This window comes from Poecilia formosa, unplaced genomic scaffold, assembly GCF_000485575.1.
Source record: "Poecilia formosa unplaced genomic scaffold, Poecilia_formosa-5.1.2 Scaffold53, whole genome shotgun sequence".
NCBI classification, from domain to species: domain Eukaryota; kingdom Metazoa; phylum Chordata; class Actinopteri; order Cyprinodontiformes; family Poeciliidae; genus Poecilia; species Poecilia formosa.
This window is the reverse complement of record NW_006799992.1, coordinates 2,607,952-2,632,826: the sequence shown is the minus strand read 5'-3', so window position 1 is coordinate 2,632,826 and position 24,875 is coordinate 2,607,952. Positions and strand designations below refer to the sequence as shown.

Below are 24,875 nucleotides of genomic sequence, written 5' to 3'. Positions count from 1 at the left end.
AAATATATATATATATATTTTTTTGCATAGGATATACCTTTATTTTTGGTAGTATTAAGACGTTAGACGAGGCATTGCACTGATCATGGAAGGGATCAAATGTATTTTAAATTTGCTGATGTTAATTTACTAGGATGCTCAAGTCCAAAGATGACAAGCTATCATTGTTTATGAAAATTTACCATGTAGACAAAGCCTTAATGACCGCTAGTAGATCTGTCATTCACAGAAACATGTTGAAATCTCTGATAAAGTTGATTTTAAACCAGCCTAGTGATTTTCTCTAGGCTGGGAAAAGAACTAGGCTTTTTATAAAAGCTTACTGAAATTTTTTTCAGTAAGCTTTGTTTCACATTTTTTTCTTGTTCATCTATATTACTATGACAGATTTTGTTAATTATGAATAGTGTGTTGGTAAAAATTTATATCTGCAGCTACAAACAAAGAAATCAATTTGCATCAAAATTAGTTTGCTACAAATAAATGTGCAATTTCATAATTTTGTTTAGCTCGAGTTTTTTTCCCTGTATTTTTTTTTATACAAAATCATTTAGATATGTTAAACAAGTTAACTTAATATAAAATAAAATCAAACCATTTCCAAGCAAAGCTGTCATTCATAATTTATACCAATATATAACCTCAAACCTGTAGCGTGTCTTGTATGTTAAATTTACCTCTGTTTAAGGTTTTTGTGCATTTCTTTTACACTCAGGCCTCTTTACGGCACTCATCTGATTTCCAGCTTTCAGTTGCCCTCTGTTGGCTTTTAAAGCCTATGGTTCTTAGCTTTCTCATCTGATTATTGCTCTGAGGCATGACTGAGAAACTTATAGCTTAGCGATACAGAGACCGAGTTTCCATTGCTCCCCAAGGCATAATGAGCCACTTTCCACTTGTTCACAAGGGAAGTTTTCATTACAGTGGCTAAAGTGCTCATTTGTGAAACAGAGCCACTCTTTGCCATAACTGTTCTGCATGTGGTGTTTACATGTCGCAAAGTAGTCATCTTTTTGTTTTGGTTTTGATGAACATTTACCTGCCATTATACGAGTCTCATTAATACTCTTTATTAGTTTGTTTTTTCCGGCGCAGTTTTTATGAGAATGTTCTTAGATAATTGTAGCTGTGAGTGTAATTCTCCTGTAAGGCAATATGCTGAGTAAAGAGATGGAGATTTTTTTTATCAACACATTTATCTTTGCCTGCAGCCGCAATTCTCTCACTTATTGGAGTATTGATTTCCATCACTTGCAGTGCGATGCTGTACATTTAGAAGCATACACGGTTGCATTATACACAAATGTGCAAATGATCGAGCTGTATTCAAATATTACATTGGTTTTTAGACTTAAAGGGGAAAAAATGTTTTTTTTTTTTTTTTTGCAGGAGCAAAACAAGTTTATAAACTGCAAAGTTTATAAAACTATCACATGCCTTTAAATTTGAGGTTCTTGAGACTTAATTTCACCAGGCAGCTTTAAATAGATATATTGGTTTGATAAAACCAATTTAATATAAAGAAATATTTTATTGCTGCAATCTTTCTAGGTATTTCTTGAAGTGAAAGTCACAGTGGTATTTAAAATGCTGCTTGTCAGAGCTGACCTTGGAAGTGATGGACCATTGAAACAGTGTGGTACATTGTTGAATTGACCAGAATAACAATTTAGATCAAGTGACCTCCCATTTACACTGTTGCTTTCTTAATCAACTAACTTTAATGTCCTTGCTTTCCTTGTTCATATACACTTGTCCAAATCGTACTTTCAAACCATAATCATTAGAAGTCAATATTTTACTCATCGGTGCCCTGTAATAGGGGACTGCAAAGAGTCCCCTATTAGACACATGTGCTCTCTTAATGCACTGTTGCAGTTGACTGGGATTGTTTGAGACTAAGTAGTTCGTAATTCTTTAATAAAATCCATGGCGTTAACTCCGCTGAATCGCTCCTGCTTGTCCTCCTCGTGTCTTTCTCGTGATCACTCCCCTTCATGGTGTTTTATGACCCACAGTGCAGCTGAGCCTGTTTATGAAGTGATTATTCCTTTACAACCCATGCCTGGTTTCTTCCCCCCTCACCCCCTTTGCAGTTCCACTAATTATGTGCAGATACTGGATACTCCATTGCAGTATTAGTGCTAATGAGGCCACTGACCATGAAGCTAAGTGTTAAACATGACATACACACAACTCATTAAGATCATTACTGCAACTTAGTGATGGCAATTTCTTTCATTTCAACCTTTATATTACTATTCAAACAAAGTTTGTTAAATTTAAAGTTGAGCTATATATAAGTTAGCATTTTTTTCCCTCTGTCTGCTCTCGACAATGTGTCTTTTTAATTTCCCTTATCTTTCATTAGGTTATAATTCAGGCCTATTGTAATTTAAGGTGACTTTGTGACATCCAGAGCTCTTTCTAGGATATCTCTAAAAACTCTTTAGACCATGACGCTATTATCAAAGTTTTATATACTACTTTGCAATTATGAAACACCTTTTGTTTTTGCATCACCTATGATTAGGCCCTGAGGGCTGATGCAGTTTGGTCTACTTATCTGCTGGCTCAAGTTTCTACTTCAGTTGTTTTTCATAAAAAATAAAAATAAATAAAAAAATACCATTATATGTATGAGGTATACGGAAAACCTCACTTTCTGTTTAAAGACGAATTCAGACCAAGTGATGCACCAATCAGAATTTTGTGACTTCTGATGTCCAGTTTTTAAAAACGTTTGACTGATTTTAATTTAATTTAGCCTGAATTCAATTCCTCTTTATGAAGTGTTAAATGTGAGGATATAAAAAATATAGCCTTCCTGTAAAGTGTGGTCATTAATATTTTATAGTAAAACCAGAAGACATATCACACATGTGTGTAATAGAGCCGCTGCTGTAAAACAAGGTTTTAATGTTTGAAACAATGGCAGTAATGATTACCACGTTAACATTTGAAGTGATCCTTAAAATCTATTATTATTGATTAGTAATGTTGGGGCTCCACTCCAGTGTGGGACTAAGAACAGAACTGCAAACTCAGAACAAAATAACTGGTAAAAACAACAACTCTGAAACCAGAATGCACAACTTTAATAGGTTTTTTCCAGCTTCTGTGTAGTCCATAGCTGCCTTCAACTTGTCACCATGAGAATATTCCAAAAATATTATTAAACTTTAATTTAATAACCAAATTGTTTGCATTTCTCTTCATTGCAGTGTGGACTGTTTGCTCTGTTAACTATAAAGCGAGTTTTAGCTAATTTAAATTATAAATTATAAAATGCCATTAATATTGTGTGCTGGGACTTAATAATGACCCAGACATTTATCTATTTGGACTGGTGGTGAACGCAAGAGAAAGCACTCCAAACAAAATGGCTCTAGATAAGATTTGACCTTCTAGCTCTAAGGAACCCCCTGCTTGTTACGACCTATTTTAAGTCCCAGCCTTTCCGACTGTTTTCCGACTCCTACTATGTTCAGAAATGTGTTTTTATGTTTTCTGATTAGATTTCCGGCACTCTTTCTTAGGATGAGAATTGTTATTTCTCCTTTGTCTAAGACCTTACTCTAAGACTTGCTTGTATAACTGACATTTGCAGGATCCGAAAATTGTTGACCCAAAGAGTAACTGCAAAAACTTAAACACTTTCCTGGAAAAAACAAAAAAGGTCTTTTAAAAATTCAGATTGTTTAGCTCTTCCATCTCAGAGAATTAAGTATATTTTAATGTAAGGCAACAGGAATGGATACAACATGAAGTTTTCAAAGAATTAAGACATTTAGTAAAGATTGTGATGACTGAAATAATTTTTTTACATTGCTGTGAAGGAATCTCGGCCCTCTCTTTTTCTTTTTTTTTTTGTGCCAGAAATTTCACACATGAATTGCATATTTAATGTCAATCTACAATATACTTTATCTTAGCCACTACAAAATATTTATTGCATTTTGTTGAACTGTTCATAGGTGCATACAACTGTGTGTTACTAAATCAAAATTGGTTTTAATCAAAACATTTAAATATGATTCAGAATAAAAACAACAAAACAAATGAGGATTTTTCCCAGCATCACTGAAATGTAATAACTGGGGGTGGGGGTAAATAAATGAACCTTCCAGTACATCTCTGGCAGTAGCAAGTTTTTATTTATTTTTTTTACATTTATTGATTCTTTAGCACCTTTGCAAAGAGAAAAAAAAACTGAGAAAAGAGCCTGTGGCATCAGCGAAATAGCTAAAGGGCCGTTAGATACACTGCTGACATCGCAGCAGTGCAACATCACATACCATCTAATGCAAATGTAATTCCTTCAAGCAGTTTTCACATCCTTCTCCATGAGGATTACATCTGTGTTTAAGATATTTTAAAATAGTATCTATTTAAAGAAATTGAACAAAAAAAAGGAGAAACAAAAACACAAGATAAAAGTGTTTTTTTTAATTATTATTATTATTTTCTTTCTTTCACGGTAACCTAAAGGGGAAAAGGGATGTAGTATAAAGAAAAGGGGATTTTAGGGATTCTGGGGTAATGAGGGAGAGGGGATAAGGAATTTTCAGAAATTCAGCAGAAAATAGTGTTCAGAGGAGCAGGGGGCATAATCCAGATCACAAACAGTGCAATGGATGACTGACAGAAAGGAGAGAAAGAAAGACATTGCAGTGTTTCATGATGAAAGTCTTTTTTTTTTCAATCGCTTACTTCAAACATCAGCGTGTCGATCACTGTTTTGACAGATTTTCTTCTTGTATGTGTTTTTCTCTTTTGTGTCATTCTGCCTAATTTCAGGGGAACTTCAAAATGTACCATTTTGCGAAAAGCCACTTATGCCATAATGATAACCATAATGTTTCCACAAAAGAAATACTACAAATAAGTCTTAATGACAAGTCTTAGATATACATGTGACATCAGTTTTTGAAGGACAGAAAATCATTTATTTTCAAGAATCTAATCATGTCTGATTTTAAAACTGTTTATGTTTTGCAGCCAGAAAGTTAAATACAATATAACTTATTACTGAAAATTTTCACTTCTAACACATAGATTTGTTTTGCAGTTTAAGGTCCACACAGAGAGATCATGTGTCTTTGGATCACAACATTACCACATAATTGTGGAAAACAGATAACTGTGTAATACAACAAAATAATTTACTGATCTCTGGATTGGAAAAAAACAACAACAGTGATTTATATTTTACCTTGTTTTATCAATAAATGTGACCATTGTGGGATGCAGGAAGCAAATCTGTTGCAGACGCCTTGTTCGTGTGCCTTTCTCACGTGGCCACATTAATAAGACATGGACTTCAAAAACATTTTATTTAAATTGATGTCCCGTGCAGGGATGGAAATGTAACTTTATCTACAGGATGATAACTCTGAGCACAAAGGTAGAAGCGATGCAACACGAATGGAGCTTTATGACCCCGACATCAGCTAAAACTCCTGAGACGTCACAAGATCAATAACTTCAGCCCCTTCTCCTAATTGGGGTAAGAGCCGGAGATTCCTGCGTCTCTCTCCAGATGGGGACAGCAGATGCTGAGAGCATATTCTTAAATCTTATCGAGCACCAAGGAGAGGAAAAGGCTCCACTCCCTGAACATCCCAGAGATACGACCGCTACTGTTGGTTTTCTCTACCCATTTGATACTTGAAACAAGCTAACAATTGAGATGCGTAGTAATAAAGAATAGATCGAGAACTTCCCCCACAGAAGGCGACAAGCTCAAATGGGGAAGATGAAAAATCTGGACAAGCACCTCGTCACGTTTTGGAGTTGGCCGATAAACAGAATCTGGAGGAACATTTATAGAGCAAAAGCCACTGGGATACACACTAGAGCACATCCAGCAAAGTAGTAATTATGATGGCATGGGAATAGCATTCCTACAGGAAGTCATGGTATAAAAACCAGCACTGCAGCTGAGCAGCAGAAGAAAATTCACTTCTTGCTCTGCAGAAAAACAACCATACCATGCGGTGTATTTTTGATGGATTATGGAGACAGCAGCAGCAAAACATTATAAAAGCTCAGGTTTAATTTAATTTATTTGTACTTTAATTTATAAGGATTTGGATGTTAGATCTTATTTACATAATTCTGGTCCCTACTTGGGATTGTTTTATATGAAATATGACCAATTTGGACCCCTGATCAATTCAAGACATTTCTGACAGACCTCCTGCTGACAAATTATTACTGTAGTCACATAACCACGTTTTCTTACAATTCAATTTGAACAAATTATATAAAATTACTTTGAATTTGATGGTTTGACATTATTTTTTGTCAAAGCAGTAACAGGATATTCAGAAAAGTTGCTCACAAAAACACCAGAACGGTAAAGCATGGTAAATTTGTGAAATGACCAACAATGGAACAATACAGTCACATAGCTTGCTATATTTTTCAACAAACTACATAGCTGTACACTGAACCTAATCACATGGAATAAAGCCATGTTACATGTAAACATCATGCTGAAAAATAGTCTGAAGTTCAAATTCAGCTTCCTGTAGGATTAATCCAGTAAACTCCACCGAAGTCCTTCTGGAGGCAGAAATGTGACTACATTCAGATACTCTATTGAGAATAGTCTGCAGTCTTAACAACTCTTAATCAAACTAATTTTAGATGTTTATTATCAGATGTCAGCGAATTCCTAGTAACACAATAACACTGAGCTTTTTCAAGTACCTTTATTGTTGTTAGCTGGTTTTGTAAGTTGACAAGATCAAACCAAATATCTTGTCAGCTCTGGCCTCTTCTTTTGCTGATGTTGCAGCAGTCTGGCTGCTGATTTCTAATGCTTCTTCCCTCAATAGTTGTACAAACTGAACGCTGCTCGTGTCTAAATAACAAATCTATCATTGTGTCTTGAGGGTTGTTCTTTCACATAAATTAGCAAGTGCTAATTTCCCCTTTAATTATATGTATGAGATTTTATCTTACAGTTAGCTGCAAAAGACTGTTCTCCATTTAAACATATCAGTGCTCACTTTGGACAGGGAGTCTTGTTTTTATAGGTCTATCCAGTATGTTACCACCAGTGACAAAAGCCTTACCTTCACCCTCCTTTTTTCCCGTTGCCCATGTCCTAACTCTTCCACCCCCACTGATCCTTCCCCCTCCCTCTCATCTTATGACTTTTCCTCCTTCTGACTTATAATCTACACTGACTTCACTTTTATGATTCTTCTCTTTGTAACTTGGCTTCTCACAACCTTTCCTGTCCTCCTTTTGAACTGCGAATCTGCCACCAAGTCTGGCACTAAGCTTACATTCGCACACCCACACACACACACACACACACACACACACAGGAGACGTGTGAGCAAGGCGATACACAAACACACAGCTGCACATTTCCAGCAGCTATAATTACCTTATGCAAATAAGATCAACAAATAAACCATCTCCTCCTGCCGGGCAGCATGGTATAAGATGCCAACGACTGAAATTTGGGAGCTCATTTAATTAGAATGGAGGTGAAGAAAGAAAGAACATTCACCTAGCCCTCCTGCTGTATTACACTGTCAATTTAAACCTGTCTGTAATATCCCCACAGGCCCGAATCTCCATAGCAATGATGGTACATCTTGCCATAATTTCTTAACATGTAGGAAAAAGCTCCACTTTAAATTACCTGATTGAACATGTGCAGAAATAAATCTCCATAAGCGTAATTAGAGAAATGTTGATCTATTTCTTCTTTTTTTTTTTTCAGTTTCTGAAAATTACCAAAATTTGTTTTAATAACCTCATTAGAGTGTTTTGCTGAGACCTCTGGAAAACTTCACAGTATGGGGCGTTTCAGGCTCCATGTGTGGCATTGCTAAAGTCAACTCCTAAAGTCAGCATTAATTAGGCCAAACGTAACCTTAATGGTGTGCTGCACCTCTTGTCTTAATAATGTAATTGGATATAAAAGCAAACATCACTGAAAAGAAAAAAACAACAACAAAAAAAACAATTAGTTCTACCTGGTGAAATTCTTTCTAATATGGTTTGTAAGGCTATCAGCAAAATGTATCAGATTAGCATGAACTGTGCTTAAACAGGATTTGATTATGCTTTTGTTGAATAATAAATTATGTTTTTCTTTTTTGGTGTTTGATCCTTCTTGAATGAGTTTTATATCCTCTTAAGCTGAGCATGCACCGTAAGGTTTCAAAACCCATGTAAGACATGAACATGCCACAATTACTGCGACTAATGTTAATGTTTGATTTCAAAAATCTTTACAGTAACTTCTTTCACACTGCACAGTGAAAGGTGTGGGACTTTATGATTTGGTGCCATCCCTGAAACAACCAGCAGAGAAATTAGTCCAACAATGAACTGTAAAGGTGTTAAATAATGGAGAAATATCTTTGTTGCGGTTGTTGCAGTATCGTTTTTTTTTTTTTTAGGCTGCTTTATTCTGACCAGTGAATCTTTTATTCATCAAAAGATTATTGATCTTTGGATCAACCTCTATCATCTACACAGAAAAAAATATGTAGATCTTTCTGTACCGTGCTACTCGATGTCTGTCAGAAAAACGGATTTTCACTCCAATTTATTTAGCTATTGTTGTAAAAAAAAAAAAAAAAAAAAAGCAACATTTTATCACCAGTATGGCAATCATGAACTATTTACAGAGAACTATGTCGTTTAAAAATTCTCTCTGGAATGATTTTCAAATTTCTTAGAGTTGAGATGGTTAATAGTTTGTCATTGTAGATCATATTTAGACCTGAAGTGTACTCTTTTCTGCTTCTTTTGTTACTTTCATCACTTTAGTCTTGAAGCGTGATCTTTTCTGCTTCTTTTGTTACTTTCATCACTTTATAAACAACATACTTTCAGGGTCAGACGAAATGGCAAGAAAGACAATGAATAAAAAGCTGCAAATTTCCAAATAAAAAATTTGACCTTGTACTATTATAGCCTGGCTGTTACTTTCATTCTGCTCCTTTTTTTTTTTTTTTTTTTTATATATATCTCGTGCTTCATCTGGGCTTTTTCCCATTGTGATGGATTTATCTGGTAGAATTTCAACTTGGCCAATTAGCGAACAGACAGAGTCAGGAACAATTCATAATGGGTTTTCTGCACTGATTTAGAATTGTAGTTTATCTATACAAGGTTGTAGTTTGGCAATAGCACAGGAGGAAGTGAACGAAGCCATTCAGTCTATGTTCGCTAAGCTTCCAAATATTGAGTAACTAAAGTCAGAGCAAGATGAATGAGACGTTTTATTGCTGTGGCCCCACTCTCCACGGGGTTTTTTAAAGCGCACGTGATTTCTGGTAAGCGTCATCGCGCTGGTACTTTACACACATCATGGCAATAATATCTCAACAAGCGAGAGTCCAGACATCCATACGAAGCAAAGAGTAGAACAAGGCATTGGTTTGTACCAGGCTAGCAAGCTCATAAAAATATATATATTTTTTTCTTTTCTATCTTAAATACACTTTGAGGTATTCCGTTTTGAAAAGTACATTGGCTTAAAACTTTAAACCCTTCTGTTACCAGCTTCTCAGTGTCCATAGAGAGAAAATTCCTGCCACGTGTTATCCAGAGACATTAAGTCCTATTCTTCTTTCACAGGCCGATCCGAAGGAGCTGATTCGACTGGTCACGCAGCATGTCTCCTCATATTCGGCCTGGCCAGAGGAGCTGCAGAAGCTAATCCGCCAGCTGTACGTGTACAATGAGCGCCTGACAGACTTCACTCAGGCTCAGGTGTTGCAGGGCCTGGGCCGGGGAGTGGACGTGCAGCGCTTCAGCTCTGACTTGGAGTACAAGAAAAACACTATTCTCGGCCTCACAGAGTAAGTTTTTTTTTATTTTTTTTATTTTTTTTTATTTTAAGGAAGTTTTAGTTATTCTTGTTTTTGGAATGTGAAGCTTGCAGCTGGAAAATTATTTTTAGCAGTTGTATTATGAATGGAGTTGCACTATGTCCAAAGATGTGTGCTTAACCCTTAGGGCACCTTTTCCTGTCCAAAATGGTACATCTTGCCTCGCAGCCTTTTTTGATTCACAAAATCTGTCATATTAAAGGTTAATTCTATGAAACTTGGTCAGGACTGTTTTTGTTTTCTTTTTGAAATTTATTTGAGCTTTTGATTGTAAGGTTTGTAGAACAGGAAAAGTTATGTACACTTTTCCACTTTTCCTTCTGTCCCATTTTGTTCCTATTTACTTCCATTATAACCACATATTTTCAATGGATTACAATCCTATTATTTTAAAAGTATGTTCCCATGAAGACCAAAATAATCTAAGTTTCTACCTTTAAAATACAAGGAGAACTGGTTTTAGATGTGATGAAGCGCCCCTCCCTGCCCCCCTATAATTATCATAGACCCCATCACTTTACGTCTGGAGCTGTAGAAAAGAATTAAAGAAGAAAAAAGTGAAAAATACATTTAAATATTGATTTTTTTTTTTTTTTTTTTTTTGGACTTTTAAAAGTGTACTATTTGGGGTCACAAAGATAAGAAGTGTTGGTTTTTGGTTTCAATTCTTATTACTCCAAAAAATAAATAAATAAATAAATAAATAAATAAAATAAAAAAATACTGCATACAAATCAGTGTGATTAAGTTTTGACCTGGTCACCCTGAAACACCCACATCAAAAAAAGTAGCTTATTTTTGCAAAATACTGCATATTGTGTATTTTCCTTCTTCAAAATGAGTTTTTTTTCCAACTAAACAGGCATAAAATATAGAAAAGATTTAATGCAATGACAGTGGAAAAAAATAGAATTTCCATAATAGTTTTATAAAGTGTACCGTTTTGCAGCATGAAGGTAAATAGAGCAAAGTTACATTAAAGGTGTCCTGAAGGTTAATCTAGTTTGAAACGTTTCTGCAACATTTATGTAATAGAAGTAATTAAAAGAAATTGACCTCTCTGCTTTAACAGTATAAAATCTGATTATTGCCATGTGTGTTCTCCTTTTCCATGTGTGTTCTCCTTTTCCATGTTTGTGCTAGGACACTGGATGACAGCGTGTACAGGATTGCTTTATCCCTGGCAAAGCGTTACTCCGTCCCTCTGTGGGAGGTCTACATGACCCACCTCGAGTTCCTCTTTACAGAAAGCAGGTGCATGCACACATACATAATCACATTAGCTCTTTGTGATTTTCTTACTTTTTTTTTCCTTCCTTTGGTGTTTTATTGTAGTAGATATGCACAAAATAATCATCCAGAGATTAGAATTGTCTAATTCATCTGCTCTGATGGTTGATTGGAAGGTCTAATACTAAAGAAATTGAAGACTTTTTTTTTTTAACCTTTGTTCATTACATTCGTCAAACTCAAGAATCGTTAACCCTTTTTAGTCTATAAATGCATCAGCCAACAACATGCACTTTGAGTTTTATAAAAAAAAAATCTCTAAGGTTAGGAACAAACGATGCATAAGTGGGGATAATATTGCTTTCTATGCAATTCAGAACCAATAGCTTTATCAGAGAAGAACATTTTCTCACTAATGTATTATCCTAATAGATAAAATGATTAAAAATAATTGATTGAAATCAAAAATCACTGATAAGCGTATCATTAGTTTGTAGGTTTACAGCACTTCTCCACAACATTATCATAAAAAACAAAACAAAACAAAACAAAAAAAAAAACAAAAAAACTACCAGAATATTTTAGGACTACTTAAATAACATTGAACTTCCCGATACCCAATTTGTTTTTAAATTTAGAAACATGTGAACCCAAATGTGAACTTAACTCATTGTTAGAGACAATGGGAACATTAAAGAAAGCATTTTTATCCAGGTGTAAATGAAACATCTAGAGAATGTGTGAGTTTGGATTTATGACAGGATGTGTGTCGGAAACTATTTACATAATTTATTTGCTCCCTCAATTCATATCTAGTTTATCGGGCTAGCAGTGCAGCTCTTCTTGTTTCTATAGAATGCCTTTTCAGCAGAGTTTGAGGGTTGCTCGTGTTTGGAGGCAAACGTGTGTGTGTGTGTGTGTGTGTGTGCGCATCTGTGATAAATTCCCATTTGTCACATTCTGATATAGGGAAATGCTTTATGGACTCCGCTTAACAATAAATTACAACATGCACCTTCCTAAACCCTTTTCACAGCCGCTTTATGTGTGTGTGTGTGTTTCCACCAAAACCTCAAGATCATGACAAATCTGTGAAGGATATTCATGCTATAATCTCGAGTAGAAGCATCTGCAGTATGCCTATTGATTTAACGGATGGATGGAGGAAGGAAACGGTATAAATAGTGCAGTTGGGAGAATTTAAAGGGGAAAGACGTATATAGACCGAAGCGGGAGTGCAAAATGGAGATTTGACTTATATTGATCCCTAATGGGAAATACATTTTTTGGCATTTCACTCATTTGCCTTGTTTAGGAGCTGCCACAGTTCACAGTTGATTGAATTGAAGTTGAATTTGCTGTCCAGAATTTTGGTCAACTCTGGCTCTTTCAGTAGAACAGCAAGCTTTTTCTTGCCAGACTTCAAATTGCTCTCAGTCTTCAACATAACAATTGCCTTGATCCTTGAAACTAAAATTGCTCTGACACATTCTTTTTTTTTTTTCTTTCTGGCACATTCCTGCAACCCCTCTTTTTGTGTGGTTCTAACTACATCAGACTGCTGTGTGGTATAAATTGTAGCAGCTTTATTGAACTTGTTGAAGAAAATTCATAAAGCCTGTTGGGTGCTTTCCGAATGAATAAGTATGAAAACATGCATACTGGACTTAGTCCAGGGGTCTGCAACTTTGACAATCTGAAGAGCAATTTTAAATAAAATGTGTTTAGAAGTACAAATCTTAATTTTTGATGAGAGTAAATATGCTGTCATTTTTATAGAACTACAATTTTTTTNAATGGGTTTTCTGCACTGATTTAGAATTGTAGTTTATCTATACAAGGTTGTAGTTTGGCAATAGCACAGGAGGAAGTGAACGAAGCCATTCAGTCTATGTTCGCTAAGCTTCCAAATATTGAGTAACTAAAGTCAGAGCAAGATGAATGAGACGTTTTATTGCTGTGGCCCCACTCTCCACGGGGTTTTTTAAAGCGCACGTGATTTCTGGTAAGCGTCATCGCGCTGGTACTTTACACACATCATGGCAATAATATCTCAACAAGCGAGAGTCCAGACATCCATACGAAGCAAAGAGTAGAACAAGGCATTGGTTTGTACCAGGCTAGCAAGCTCATAAAAATATATATATTTTTTTCTTTTCTATCTTAAATACACTTTGAGGTATTCCGTTTTGAAAAGTACATTGGCTTAAAACTTTAAACCCTTCTGTTACCAGCTTCTCAGTGTCCATAGAGAGAAAATTCCTGCCACGTGTTATCCGAAGACATTAAGTCCTATTCTTCTTTCACAGGCCGATCCGAAGGAGCTGATTCGACTGGTCACGCAGCATGTCTCCTCATATTCGGCCTGGCCAGAGGAGCTGCAGAAGCTAATCCGCCAGCTGTACGTGTACAATGAGCGCCTGACAGACTTCACTCAGGCTCAGGTGTTGCAGGGCCTGGGCCGGGGAGTGGACGTGCAGCGCTTCAGCTCTGACTTGGAGTACAAGAAAAACACTATTCTCGGCCTCACAGAGTAAGTTTTTTTTTATTTTTTTTATTTTTTTTTATTTTAAGGAAGTTTTAGTTATTCTTGTTTTTGGAATGTGAAGCTTGCAGCTGGAAAATTATTTTTAGCAGTTGTATTATGAATGGAGTTGCACTATGTCCAAAGATGTGTGCTTAACCCTTAGGGCACCTTTTCCTGTCCAAAATGGTACATCTTGCCTCGCAGCCTTTTTTGATTCACAAAATCTGTCATATTAAAGGTTAATTCTATGAAACTTGGTCAGGACTGTTTTTGTTTTCTTTTTGAAATTTATTTGAGCTTTTGATTGTAAGGTTTGTAGAACAGGAAAAGTTATGTACACTTTTCCACTTTTCCTTCTGTCCCATTTTGTTCCTATTTACTTCCATTATAACCACATATTTTCAATGGATTACAATCCTATTATTTTAAAAGTATGTTCCCATAAAGACCAAAATAATCTAAGTTTCTACCTTTAAAATACAAGGAGAACTGGTTTTAGATGTGATGAAGCGCCCCTCCCTGCCCCCCTATAATTATCATAGACCCCATCACTTTACGTCTGGAGCTGTAGAAAAGAATTAAAGAAGAAAAAAGTGAAAAATACATTTAAATATTGATTTTTTTTTTTTTTTTTTTTTTGGACTTTTAAAAGTGTACTATTTGGGGTCACAAAGATAAGAAGTGTTGGTTTTTGGTTTCAATTCTTATTACTCCAAAAAATAAATAAATAAATAAATAAATAAATAAAATAAAAAAATACTGCATACAAATCAGTGTGATTAAGTTTTGACCTGGTCACCCTGAAACACCCACATCAAAAAAAGTAGCTTATTTTTGCAAAATACTGCATATTGTGTATTTTCCTTCTTCAAAATGAGTTTTTTTTCCAACTAAACAGGCATAAAATATAGAAAAGATTTAATGCAATGACAGTGGAAAAAAATAGAATTTCCATAATAGTTTTATAAAGTGTACCGTTTTGCAGCATGAAGGTAAATAGAGCAAAGTTACATTAAAGGTGTCCTGAAGGTTAATCTAGTTTGAAACGTTTCTGCAACATTTATGTAATAGAAGTAATTAAAAGAAATTGACCTCTCTGCTTTAACAGTATAAAATCTGATTATTGCCATGTGTGTTCTCCTTTTCCATGTGTGTTCTCCTTTTCCATGTTTGTGCTAGGACACTGGATGACAGCGTGTACAGGATTGCTTTATCCCTGGCAAAGCGTTACTCCGTCCCTCTGTGGGAGGTCTACATGACCCACCTCGAGTTCCTCTTTACAGAAAGCAGGTGCATGCACACATACATAATCACATTAGCTCTTTGTGATTTTCTTACTTTTTTTTTCCTTCCTTTGGTGTTTTATTGTAGTAGATATGCACAAAATAATCATCCAGAGATTAGAATTGTCTAATTCATCTGCTCTGATGGTTGATTGGAAGGTCTAATACTAAAGAAATTGAAGACTTTTTTTTTTTAACCTTTGTTCATTACATTCGTCAAACTCAAGAATCGTTAACCCTTTTTAGTCTATAAATGCATCAGCCAACAACATGCACTTTGAGTTTTATAAAAAAAAAATCTCTAAGGTTAGGAACAAACGATGCATAAGTGGGGATAATATTGCTTTCTATGCAATTCAGAACCAATAGCTTTATCAGAGAAGAACATTTTCTCACTAATGTATTATCCTAATAGATAAAATGATTAAAAATAATTGATTGAAATCAAAAATCACTGATAAGCGTATCATTAGTTTGTAGGTTTACAGCACTTCTCCACAACATTATCATAAAAAACAAAACAAAACAAAACAAAAAAAAAAACAAAAAAACTACCAGAATATTTTAGGACTACTTAAATAACATTGAACTTCCCGATACCCAATTTGTTTTTAAATTTAGAAACATGTGAACCCAAATGTGAACTTAACTCATTGTTAGAGACAATGGGAACATTAAAGAAAGCATTTTTATCCAGGTGTAAATGAAACATCTAGAGAATGTGTGAGTTTGGATTTATGACAGGATGTGTGTCGGAAACTATTTACATAATTTATTTGCTCCCTCAATTCATATCTAGTTTATCGGGCTAGCAGTGCAGCTCTTCTTGTTTCTATAGAATGCCTTTTCAGCAGAGTTTGAGGGTTGCTCGTGTTTGGAGGCAAACGTGTGTGTGTGTGTGTGTGTGTGTGCGCATCTGTGATAAATTCCCATTTGTCACATTCTGATATAGGGAAATGCTTTATGGACTCCGCTTAACAATAAATTACAACATGCACCTTCCTAAACCCTTTTCACAGCTGCTTTATGTGTGTGTGTGTTTCCACCAAAACCTCAAGATCATGACAAATCTGTGAAGGATATTCATGCTATAATCTCGAGTAGAAGCATCTGCAGTATGCCTATTGATTTAACGGATGGATGGAGGAAGGAAACGGTATAAATAGTGCAGTTGGGAGAATTTAAAGGGGAAAGACGTATATAGACCGAAGCGGGAGTGCAAAATGGAGATTTGACTTATATTGATCCCTAATGGGAAATACATTTTTTGGCATTTCACTCATTTGCCTTGTTTAGGAGCTGCCACAGTTCACAGTTGATTGAATTGAAGTTGAATTTGCAGTCCAGAATTTTGGTCAACTCTGGCTCTTTCAGTAGAACAGCAAGCTTTTTCTTGCCAGACTTCAAATTGCTCTCAGTCTTCAACATAACAATTGCCTTGATCCTTGAAACTAAAATTGCTCTGACACATTCTTTTTTTTTTTTCTTTCTGGCACATTCCTGCAACCCCTCTTTTTGTGTGGTTCTAACTACATCAGACTGCTGTGTGGTATAAATTGTAGCAGCTTTATTGAACTTGTTGAAGAAAATTCATAAAGCCTGTTGGGTGCTTTCCGAATGAATAAGTATGACAACATGCATACTGGACTTAGTCCAGGGGTCTGCAACTTTGACAATCTGAAGAGCAATTTTAAATAAAATGTGTTTAGAAGTACAAATCTTAATTTTTGATGAGAGTAAATATGCTGTCATTTTTATAGAACTACAATTTTTTTTATATATATATATTTTTAGGTTATAGAACAAAGAAAAACTTAAAAGGACAAACTTATGCATTTTTATGCTTTGTTGATATTTTTGACAAATTGTATTAAATAAGCAATCGTTTCTAGCTTAATGACAAGAACATCCATTTGTCCCCTTTGAGAATGTAAATAAGAAAAATACTATATTTTTCATGAATATGTGCCTTTTAACATGAGAACCTTCTTAATTATGTTTTCTGACGACTCATCATTCCTTCACTACAAATGTATTAAATCAGTGAAATCATTTTCTTGCTCAGCAGCTGGTGTTGAACCGCTTGCCTGTCTACAAGCTTGCTCTGTGATATCTGAGCATGAAGTGACGCTAAAGGCAGGATTTCTTCAGTCCTGTGGCCTGACAGGAAAATTTTACATTGTCTTAGTTATTGATTAACGCTGCACAAAAATGATATGCTTGGCTGGTGAAGCTGCTACTGTTTTCTTTTGGTTTGGTTTTATTTTTCAAGTTTTTTTTTTTTTTTTGCACTGGTGGCCTTTCATGAACAGTAGTTTGACAAGGAATAAGAAAGAAGAGAGAAAGGGAAGGCAAGTAACAAATGGCCAGAGACCAGGAATCAAACCCAGGACAACTGCACTGAGGACTAAACTCTGTTCATATAGTGCGCCTGGTCGACCTATTGAGCTACCCAGGGCTGTTTTTCAAGAGTATAGACTATATTTATAGAATAAAGTTTGACAGGTCTGATCATTCTAGCAAAGCACCCGAATCCTTTATACATAGGACTCTTCATTTTCTCCTGCTGCACATAACATCACATTCGCCTGTCCACTGTTTCTGTTTATTTGTATTCTCCAAAGATACTGTTTTTTTTTTGTTTTTTTTATCAGAACGGTGTTCATTGGACAGTGGGTGTGTGTTTGGTTGTGTTGATGAAAGAGGGGCTCTCAATACTGCTTCTCATATTGCTGAGAATCTTACAGCTGCATGTAGTTTGACATCATTAACTGAACATATTCTATGTATTATGGGAAAAAAAAAAAGAAATGTTTTCTGCATTTTTCCAACAGCATTACAGTACAACCTTCCCTGCTTTGCAGAAAGTTACAAGCATTCTCGACTCTCGGACAGCATCTCTTTGAACAATGCCGTGCTGGATAGCTATCACTTCTCCCTACAGTTTAATCTGTACTGTCTGATTGGCTCGTCGATTGAATATACCTCAAAATTTGGGGACATTAGCAATCTCTTTCTGTTTGCTATCTCATGCATCACATCTGAAGCAAACATGTTAATATGGGCCTGGGACGAGCCGGGAGACGAGGGTTGCGAGGAGCGGCGCAGAGATCAAATCAGATTAAATTGGCTCCTTGTTCTGGCTGGCTTTTGAAACAAACAAGAGAAGATTGTAATAACAAGCATCTGATATTACAGCCACATGAGTACCACAAAGATAGAGTGGGGGAAATTCTATTGCGTCCTTAGAGAGCAACCAACAAGGAAGCGGCGGCGGCGGCAGCCAAGCCAGCGTGGCGGAGACTAGTAATGAAGCTATCAGAGAGAAATATGTTCACCACAGAGATGTTAAAAACCGCAGAGAAAAACAGAAGAAACGCTCCCAACTTAAGAAATGTTTTTTTTTTTTTTTTTTTTTCTAATCAAAGCTCATAACCTCTCATCTTACTAAAAGAAGGTTTCAATTCATATAGTCCTCATTCTCTTTAGAGGCATAATGAATAACTAATGAAACAACCCTGATTGGGTGCCTGTCTGTGTGTGAGAGACAGAGCACTCGCTAAGCTGAGTGTGCTTCCCTTTGTATTAGTTCAGATGATTGCAGCCATATTAGAGCTCCTGTGGTGAACATGATTAGAGTTATTTACATTATTGAGCCTATTGTCAGCGGCTGCACCCGCTGTTGCTCTCTATTTAATTTTTTCATTAGCAGAAGCCTCCCAGCTAAGTGCGACGGAGAGCCCAGGGGAAGCATTGTCCACTTTGATGTTGTCTCGTTCTGACAGATAAACAGAACTCCACTCTTACGAACACACTCCCAGACAGCCGCAGATTGCTCAGAGCCCCTCGGAGACCACCACGAGTAGCTTTACATCGCCCTTGCCTTTTTAATCTTTGTAGAGCTTCTTGTTTGACTTTAATTGCATTTCTCTGGGGTTTTTTCTCCATTTCTTCGTGCTGTTTTGCTTCTCTTCGTTTTAGTTTGGTTCTCGTTCTTTGGACCAGTTGCTGCAGTTGACTTTTTGCTGTATGGCTACACAAACTCAAATTGTGCTCAGATTACTCGAGTCGATGAAACGGCTTCCCCTCAGATTTTTGCCTCCATCTGAACATTCAATATGTCCTCAACTTGACTTTCTTCCTATATACTTTCGATTTTGTTTTCATTCTCCCTCTTTGTATAAGTTTGATCAGTTCAAATTGTTAGGATTGTCAGCTTTGATAAATATCCTAAATGTTTTTTAGGGCTTTATTATTTTTTTTATGACTTTTCCTACTGTGTTTAAACAGTAAACAGTTCTCAACCAATCTTGCTTACTTGTAGTCTTACTGAACAAATCTTTAGCTTTGAAACTACAAACAAATGCTCCTGTTTGTCTAACATATTTTTAAATATCTAACTTGTCTAAAAAAAAAGACACATCCATTTTTCTGAGTGCCTGACACAAAATAAGACAAAACATTCTTGTTTTATCTTAATTAGGTGAACTAGCTAATTATTAAATAACTATATTTGCTAAATGCCAAAATGTTTAGGCAAATTCCTTATAGATCTTTTTTAAAGAAGAATCACAGATTCATTTCCTTAATATTTGGTAGAATGGCCTGTGTGACTTGGAAATTCTTCCACAGTTTCTTAGTTTGCCACATAGCATTCTGTCTTCATGTGTTTTGTAAAGTGCACCAGTCCCTCCTGCAGTAAAGCTCTCACACAATGTGATACTGCCATCCCCGTATGTTGATGTTGGGATGGTGTTCTCAGTATTTCAAGTGTCCATCTTTTTCCTCCAAATAAATTGGTGATACTTGTGGCCATCACAAGTCTTCCTAAACCGTTGAACAACTTAGTAAGCTCAATGTAATTAAACTTATGAATTTAAAGGAAACAAGATTCTCTATTGATAATCTGGCATTGAGCAAACAGACATAATTTTGATAATCCTATCTGGATAGTTTTAGATTTATTTAAACTCAGTGAGGGAAAAGCTATGTGTCTTTTTATACTGTGTATGTTAATATCTGGTTCCAAATGCAGTTGTGCTTTATTGATTTGATTCTCAGCTAATTTTTTTTTTTTTTTTCCCCCCCTGCTTTTTCTCTCCCACTTCAAGTCTTTCCACTGAAGAAATCGAAAGTCGGAGTAACTCCCTCAAACTGTTTGACACTTTGAAAAGAGACCCGGAGGCCTTTTGCAGCCACATGACCAAATATGTTCTGCCCACTGTGGAGGGAAGTGACCTGGGCCGCCTTCTCTACTACTACACCTTAATAGACGCTGCAGGCTGTGAGCCTTATGTGACCACCATCATAAAACCAGACTCTCACGTCAAACTGCTGAAGAAGCTTCGTGCCGTTGCCAAAGGTATGTTTTGGGATTTTTTTTTTTTTTGTTTGTTTCTATTGGATGATGTGCTGGTGAACTATATATATTCTTCTTTTGACTTTTTCATGTTTTCTTACTTTACAACCATAGGCTTCAGTGGATTTTGTTGATATTTTGACTGATGAAAAAGTTGGTATGATTGTTTATAATCCTGAACACACTTTTTCCACCATGAAACATCATGCTGGCAGCATCATGCTGGTGGGAGATACTTCACCTCAGTAGGCCAGGGAAGCTGTTCAGAATTGATGAAAAGCTTGGATATGTGATCAGTATTAAATTTTGAATTATTTAAACAAAAACTGTTCAGACACATATTAGAGCAGCAGCATTTATAAATGCTAGGCATAAACAAATACATTCTGTCTTGTGAATACCAGTGAAATACATTTTAATCGAAGAATTTATGGGAGATTTTCCGCCCCCAAATTGTGAGGATAAAAAAACAACACATATTTCACTGTGAAGAAAAGATTAAACATCCCCGATGACAAATCTACAGTGAGAGGTTACATGCATTATCTTTTATCTCCTCCTTGATCTTATTCTGTTCCTTTTATTTCTTCTCGATTGGTTCATGAAACACCTTTCCTGCAGTGCCGAAACCGAATGCAATCATTTGCCTGTAACTGAAAGAGACACCGACCCACGTTTTGTATTATTAGTCAAATAACTGACACCACGGGAGCCTGCAGTGACACCGTTGAAGTGAGCATTGATCTCAAAGGACATTGAGACCAGACGTCGCCCTCCCAGCTCTTCAGTACCTGATCCCCAGTTTTGTAAGGGTGAAAACGTTGTCAGTTCTTTTGGGAGTTCAGTAAAGGTCAGCCTGGGTGTCATCTTGTGTTTTCACGCCTCGCTTCCTCCTTCTGCTCGTGGAAGTGCCACAAATTTTAACAGTGACACATGTCTCTGTTTAAAACATGAACAAAGCAAAAACACACTCGCCCGAGAGATCGACTTTAAGGCTTGGATAATAAACAAGCAAAATGTTCACCTGAGGTGTAGGCTTAGTGCAGGGGAAGCAAGTCAACCAATATGAAAGCAAAACACAAGTGTTGTTACATTTTCCAGATGGATTCAGAGGCATACTTGGCTAACTTTTACTGAAGTGACAGAAATCTAAGTGTGATTTACAGAGGTTGCGATATCTGGTAATGCTATACAGTAGGCTTGCTGTGCGTAATGTCACTTCTTTCTGTTCCTGTTCACTCATAGTAAAGTAAAGGATTCTTTTCTAAAGAACTGCATCAGAATCTTTAGTCTCATCAGCTGCGCTGTTCAGATGTTAAATGGAGTGCTTACTTTTTGGAGTTTGTTCAAAGAAAAATCTTTTAGGAATTGTTTTCTAGATGCATTGCAAAAATGGTTTCTATAAATGTTGTAGGGATGGCTATTCTTGAAGACTCCAGGCCTTATTCAGAGCCTTAACCTCATAACTTTCACGAGGGACACCAGTGTCCTCACATAACCTACGTCTGTAAATGTTTTTGGAGTGATAGTTAACTATCATCCCAATAAAAGAATAAGGATGGAGAAAGATTTATTATTATCTGGTGGATTTGCTGTGCATGAATGAATAACTTAATTCATGGTCATTTGAATCAGAGAGGCCAATATTCTTCTGTAACAGAGAAAACAAGTCCTTTCACAAGCTATCCCAAATGGTGTATTTAATTTTCCACTCAGGTCTTTTTGATGGTGACCTAATTGATTCTTTATAAATATAAATTATATAGAACATGTTGTTTTTCAACTCTTGGGGTCAAATTCGAGACATTTAAAGCTGATAAAGAACCTATTTTTACGGATCATGTTTTGCTAAGAACCAACTCACACAACACTCCTGGCAAACAAGCTGCATCTATATATATTTTTCTCTGGACCAGGAACCTATTTAGCTACACTGACAGTAGTATATACATATTTTAGTTCCTTTGCTCTAGGAGTAAAGTACATAAACTTTGGGAGCTAGCTCCTGCCAGGGAAAAAACAACAACAAAACAACAAAAAAAAAAACTTCAGTTTGAATTTTTTTTCAACATAACATCACCTCCTGATCTCCTGTCTTCATCAAAAATTTAGAACCATAGGACCTCGGGAGGGTCTGAAAGATCTTTTAATTTAAAAAAAAATAAGCCAACAGTTCAAAGGGCCAAGAAATGACAGAACAGGTAGATGGTTCCCTCTACAGAAGCTTCTGTTTTTCTCCAAGTCCTGAAACTTTTTTGTTAACCCAGAAATTGTTTCAAAACATAACTACTTTGCAGTGATTTGAATCCCCAAGCCTTCAAAGTTTTTCAAAGCTTTGTACCTCACACAGACTTGCTAGTCAAGAGCTGTACCTTGATACAGGAGGGTAAGCTGCGATTTTACACACTCCGTTCAGGGGAGGGATTTACTAATTGATCAGTTTTGCAGATGCTGGTGCATGAACTCCAACAGATGCACATTACCACACTCAAAAGCCTCAACAAAATCTAGAGCATCCAAATTCGTGCAGGCTACTTGTACCTCAGCTGACTTTGTGACATTAACACATAGAAGCTTGCATTCCCTGAATCTCTTTCCAACTTTCCAACTTTAACGCAACCCACAAATTCACACTCCGTGTGGGTGAAATTGTCACACAGGCTGTTGTCTCCAGGGCCACTAACTTTCTGTTAACATGATCAAACTTTGACGCATTCTCACTCAAAATGACTCATAAGTCACATGGGAAACCACATCAGCGCATGCAAAGTTTTGGGTGGATAGTCATTTACGCTAACCTTAACTCCAGCTAAGAACTTGTGATTATCCTGGCTGAAGATGGTAAAAAAAAATTCTCATCTGCAGTGATAGGAATCACTTTTCCAACTTGGTCTGAAAGACTACTCATTGCAAAAGAAGCTAAATCACCATAAAAAGGCCGGAATTGTGTTTGTAAATGCATACAGGCAAAAAAAAAAAAAAAAAAAAAACATTGTAAAAATCTGACAAAATTAAGTCAAATTTGACTTACTGGTTGGTACTATCGTGTTATACAAGTATTCTGCAGCAGAATGACCTTATGCACTTAACAAAGTAGATGGTATAATAAGGAAAGAACATTATATAGAAATCTTGAAACAATACGTCAACATCCTTGCTAAGATATTGAAGCTTGTGCACAAATGTGTCTTCCATAATGGGGAATAACCTTAAGCATAAATCCAAATTAAATAAAAAGTGTGATTTAGTTCCAAAACTGGCTTCAGAGTCAGGCAGTGTGCATTAAATCTTCATACCGTCATCAGCAGGGGTGAAACTAAGGGGGTACGGCAGGGTACCGCGTACCCCTAAAAGATTTAGGGGGGCGTACGCAGTACCTGCAAGAGAGTGGAGCGGCTGTCTGCTGTAAAAAATCAGTGGGTTCACTGTGCAGCCGTGAGTGCACCCATTAGTCAGCCGTGACTGATTAGTTTTTCAAGAACAATATAAAACACAACTTAATCAGTTAATAACTTTTTTCCCCATTTCATATTGTTTCTAAACTGTTAATGCTTTGCTAGAGCAGCGGTGCAATACTTCGATCACGGAAGGTTTTGAGTCGATCTCGGCATTAGGTGACAAACTGAACGCCGCCAGGATGCTGAGACCAGCACGTCCTCCTCTGGCTCGCTTAAAACGTTCGGAACTTTATTAAAGAACAACAAAAAAATCAATGAAACGTGCTCAAATTAATGACCCAACAATAATACTAATCTCAGTAATTATTGTTTCAACAAGGTGTTGCGCAATTCTGTGCGTTTCGGTTCCTTTATCAAAATAACTAGCAGAGCAGGAGTTTAAAATTAACTAATCAACCACCGCTGTGTTCAGGGAACGCTTATTAATGATCGCAATATAAATATCAAGCCTGCAAACCTAATATCATGACGGACTGAATGTTATGTTTTTAAAGTAATCTCTGGTCGGCTTGTGGAGCGCAGGAGGTTGCTATGGCAACGGGTGTGCTTAAATGGCAGAAAGATGGAGAGTAAAAAGGTGCGAGTGGTTTAGAGTTGATCACTTGTTCGGGTTGTTTTACCTTTGTTTACCTTTGCTGTGGCTCTTTACAGCCACTGCAATTTCTGAACGTTCAATAAACGACAAACTTGGACTAATTACCTTGTTCTTTGTGAGTATACGTTATTTACAACAAACATCAAACACGGTAAATATGTTTCATTAAGTATTTAACAAACAAATGGCTTCTACCGCGATAATTATGTGAAATTAAATTAATTGTCTAATATAAAAAAAATAGTTTGGTGCTCAGAGTCTGAGAGGCTTTTCCTTTAGCAAATTTTTTTTTTGCCTCTTATGTAGTGGAAATATTGATGTTGATGAGATTTCCTCCAAAATAACCTTTTTCAACCTTTATAGCTCCACTGTTGAAAATGAGGCTCTAACATTCACAAATGACAGTGAAATAAAATCCAGTCCAACGTCTGGTTTGAGGTGATTCCTCTGGAACCTGTTGGAGGAAAAATATCTCAACTTCAGAAGATGAGCTTTTAACCTAACAGATCTCTGTGGTTCCTCCTGTCAGTCTGAGAGTCAGGGTGAGGAGG

General features: G+C 36.3%; 1 protein-coding gene across 1 annotated transcript in view; it reads left to right on the top strand.

The window, feature by feature from the left end:
* Positions 1-24,875, top strand: part of nbas (NBAS subunit of NRZ tethering complex) — a 185,490-nt gene that overhangs the window by 86,118 nt on the left and 74,497 nt on the right. The window contains exons 42-44 of the mRNA XM_007552995.2: positions 9,619-9,842; positions 11,016-11,126; positions 20,024-20,274. Of these exons, the coding sequence (XP_007553057.1) occupies positions 9,619-9,842; positions 11,016-11,126; positions 20,024-20,274 (586 nt within the window). The remainder of the gene's footprint in view (positions 1-9,618; positions 9,843-11,015; positions 11,127-20,023; positions 20,275-24,875) is intronic.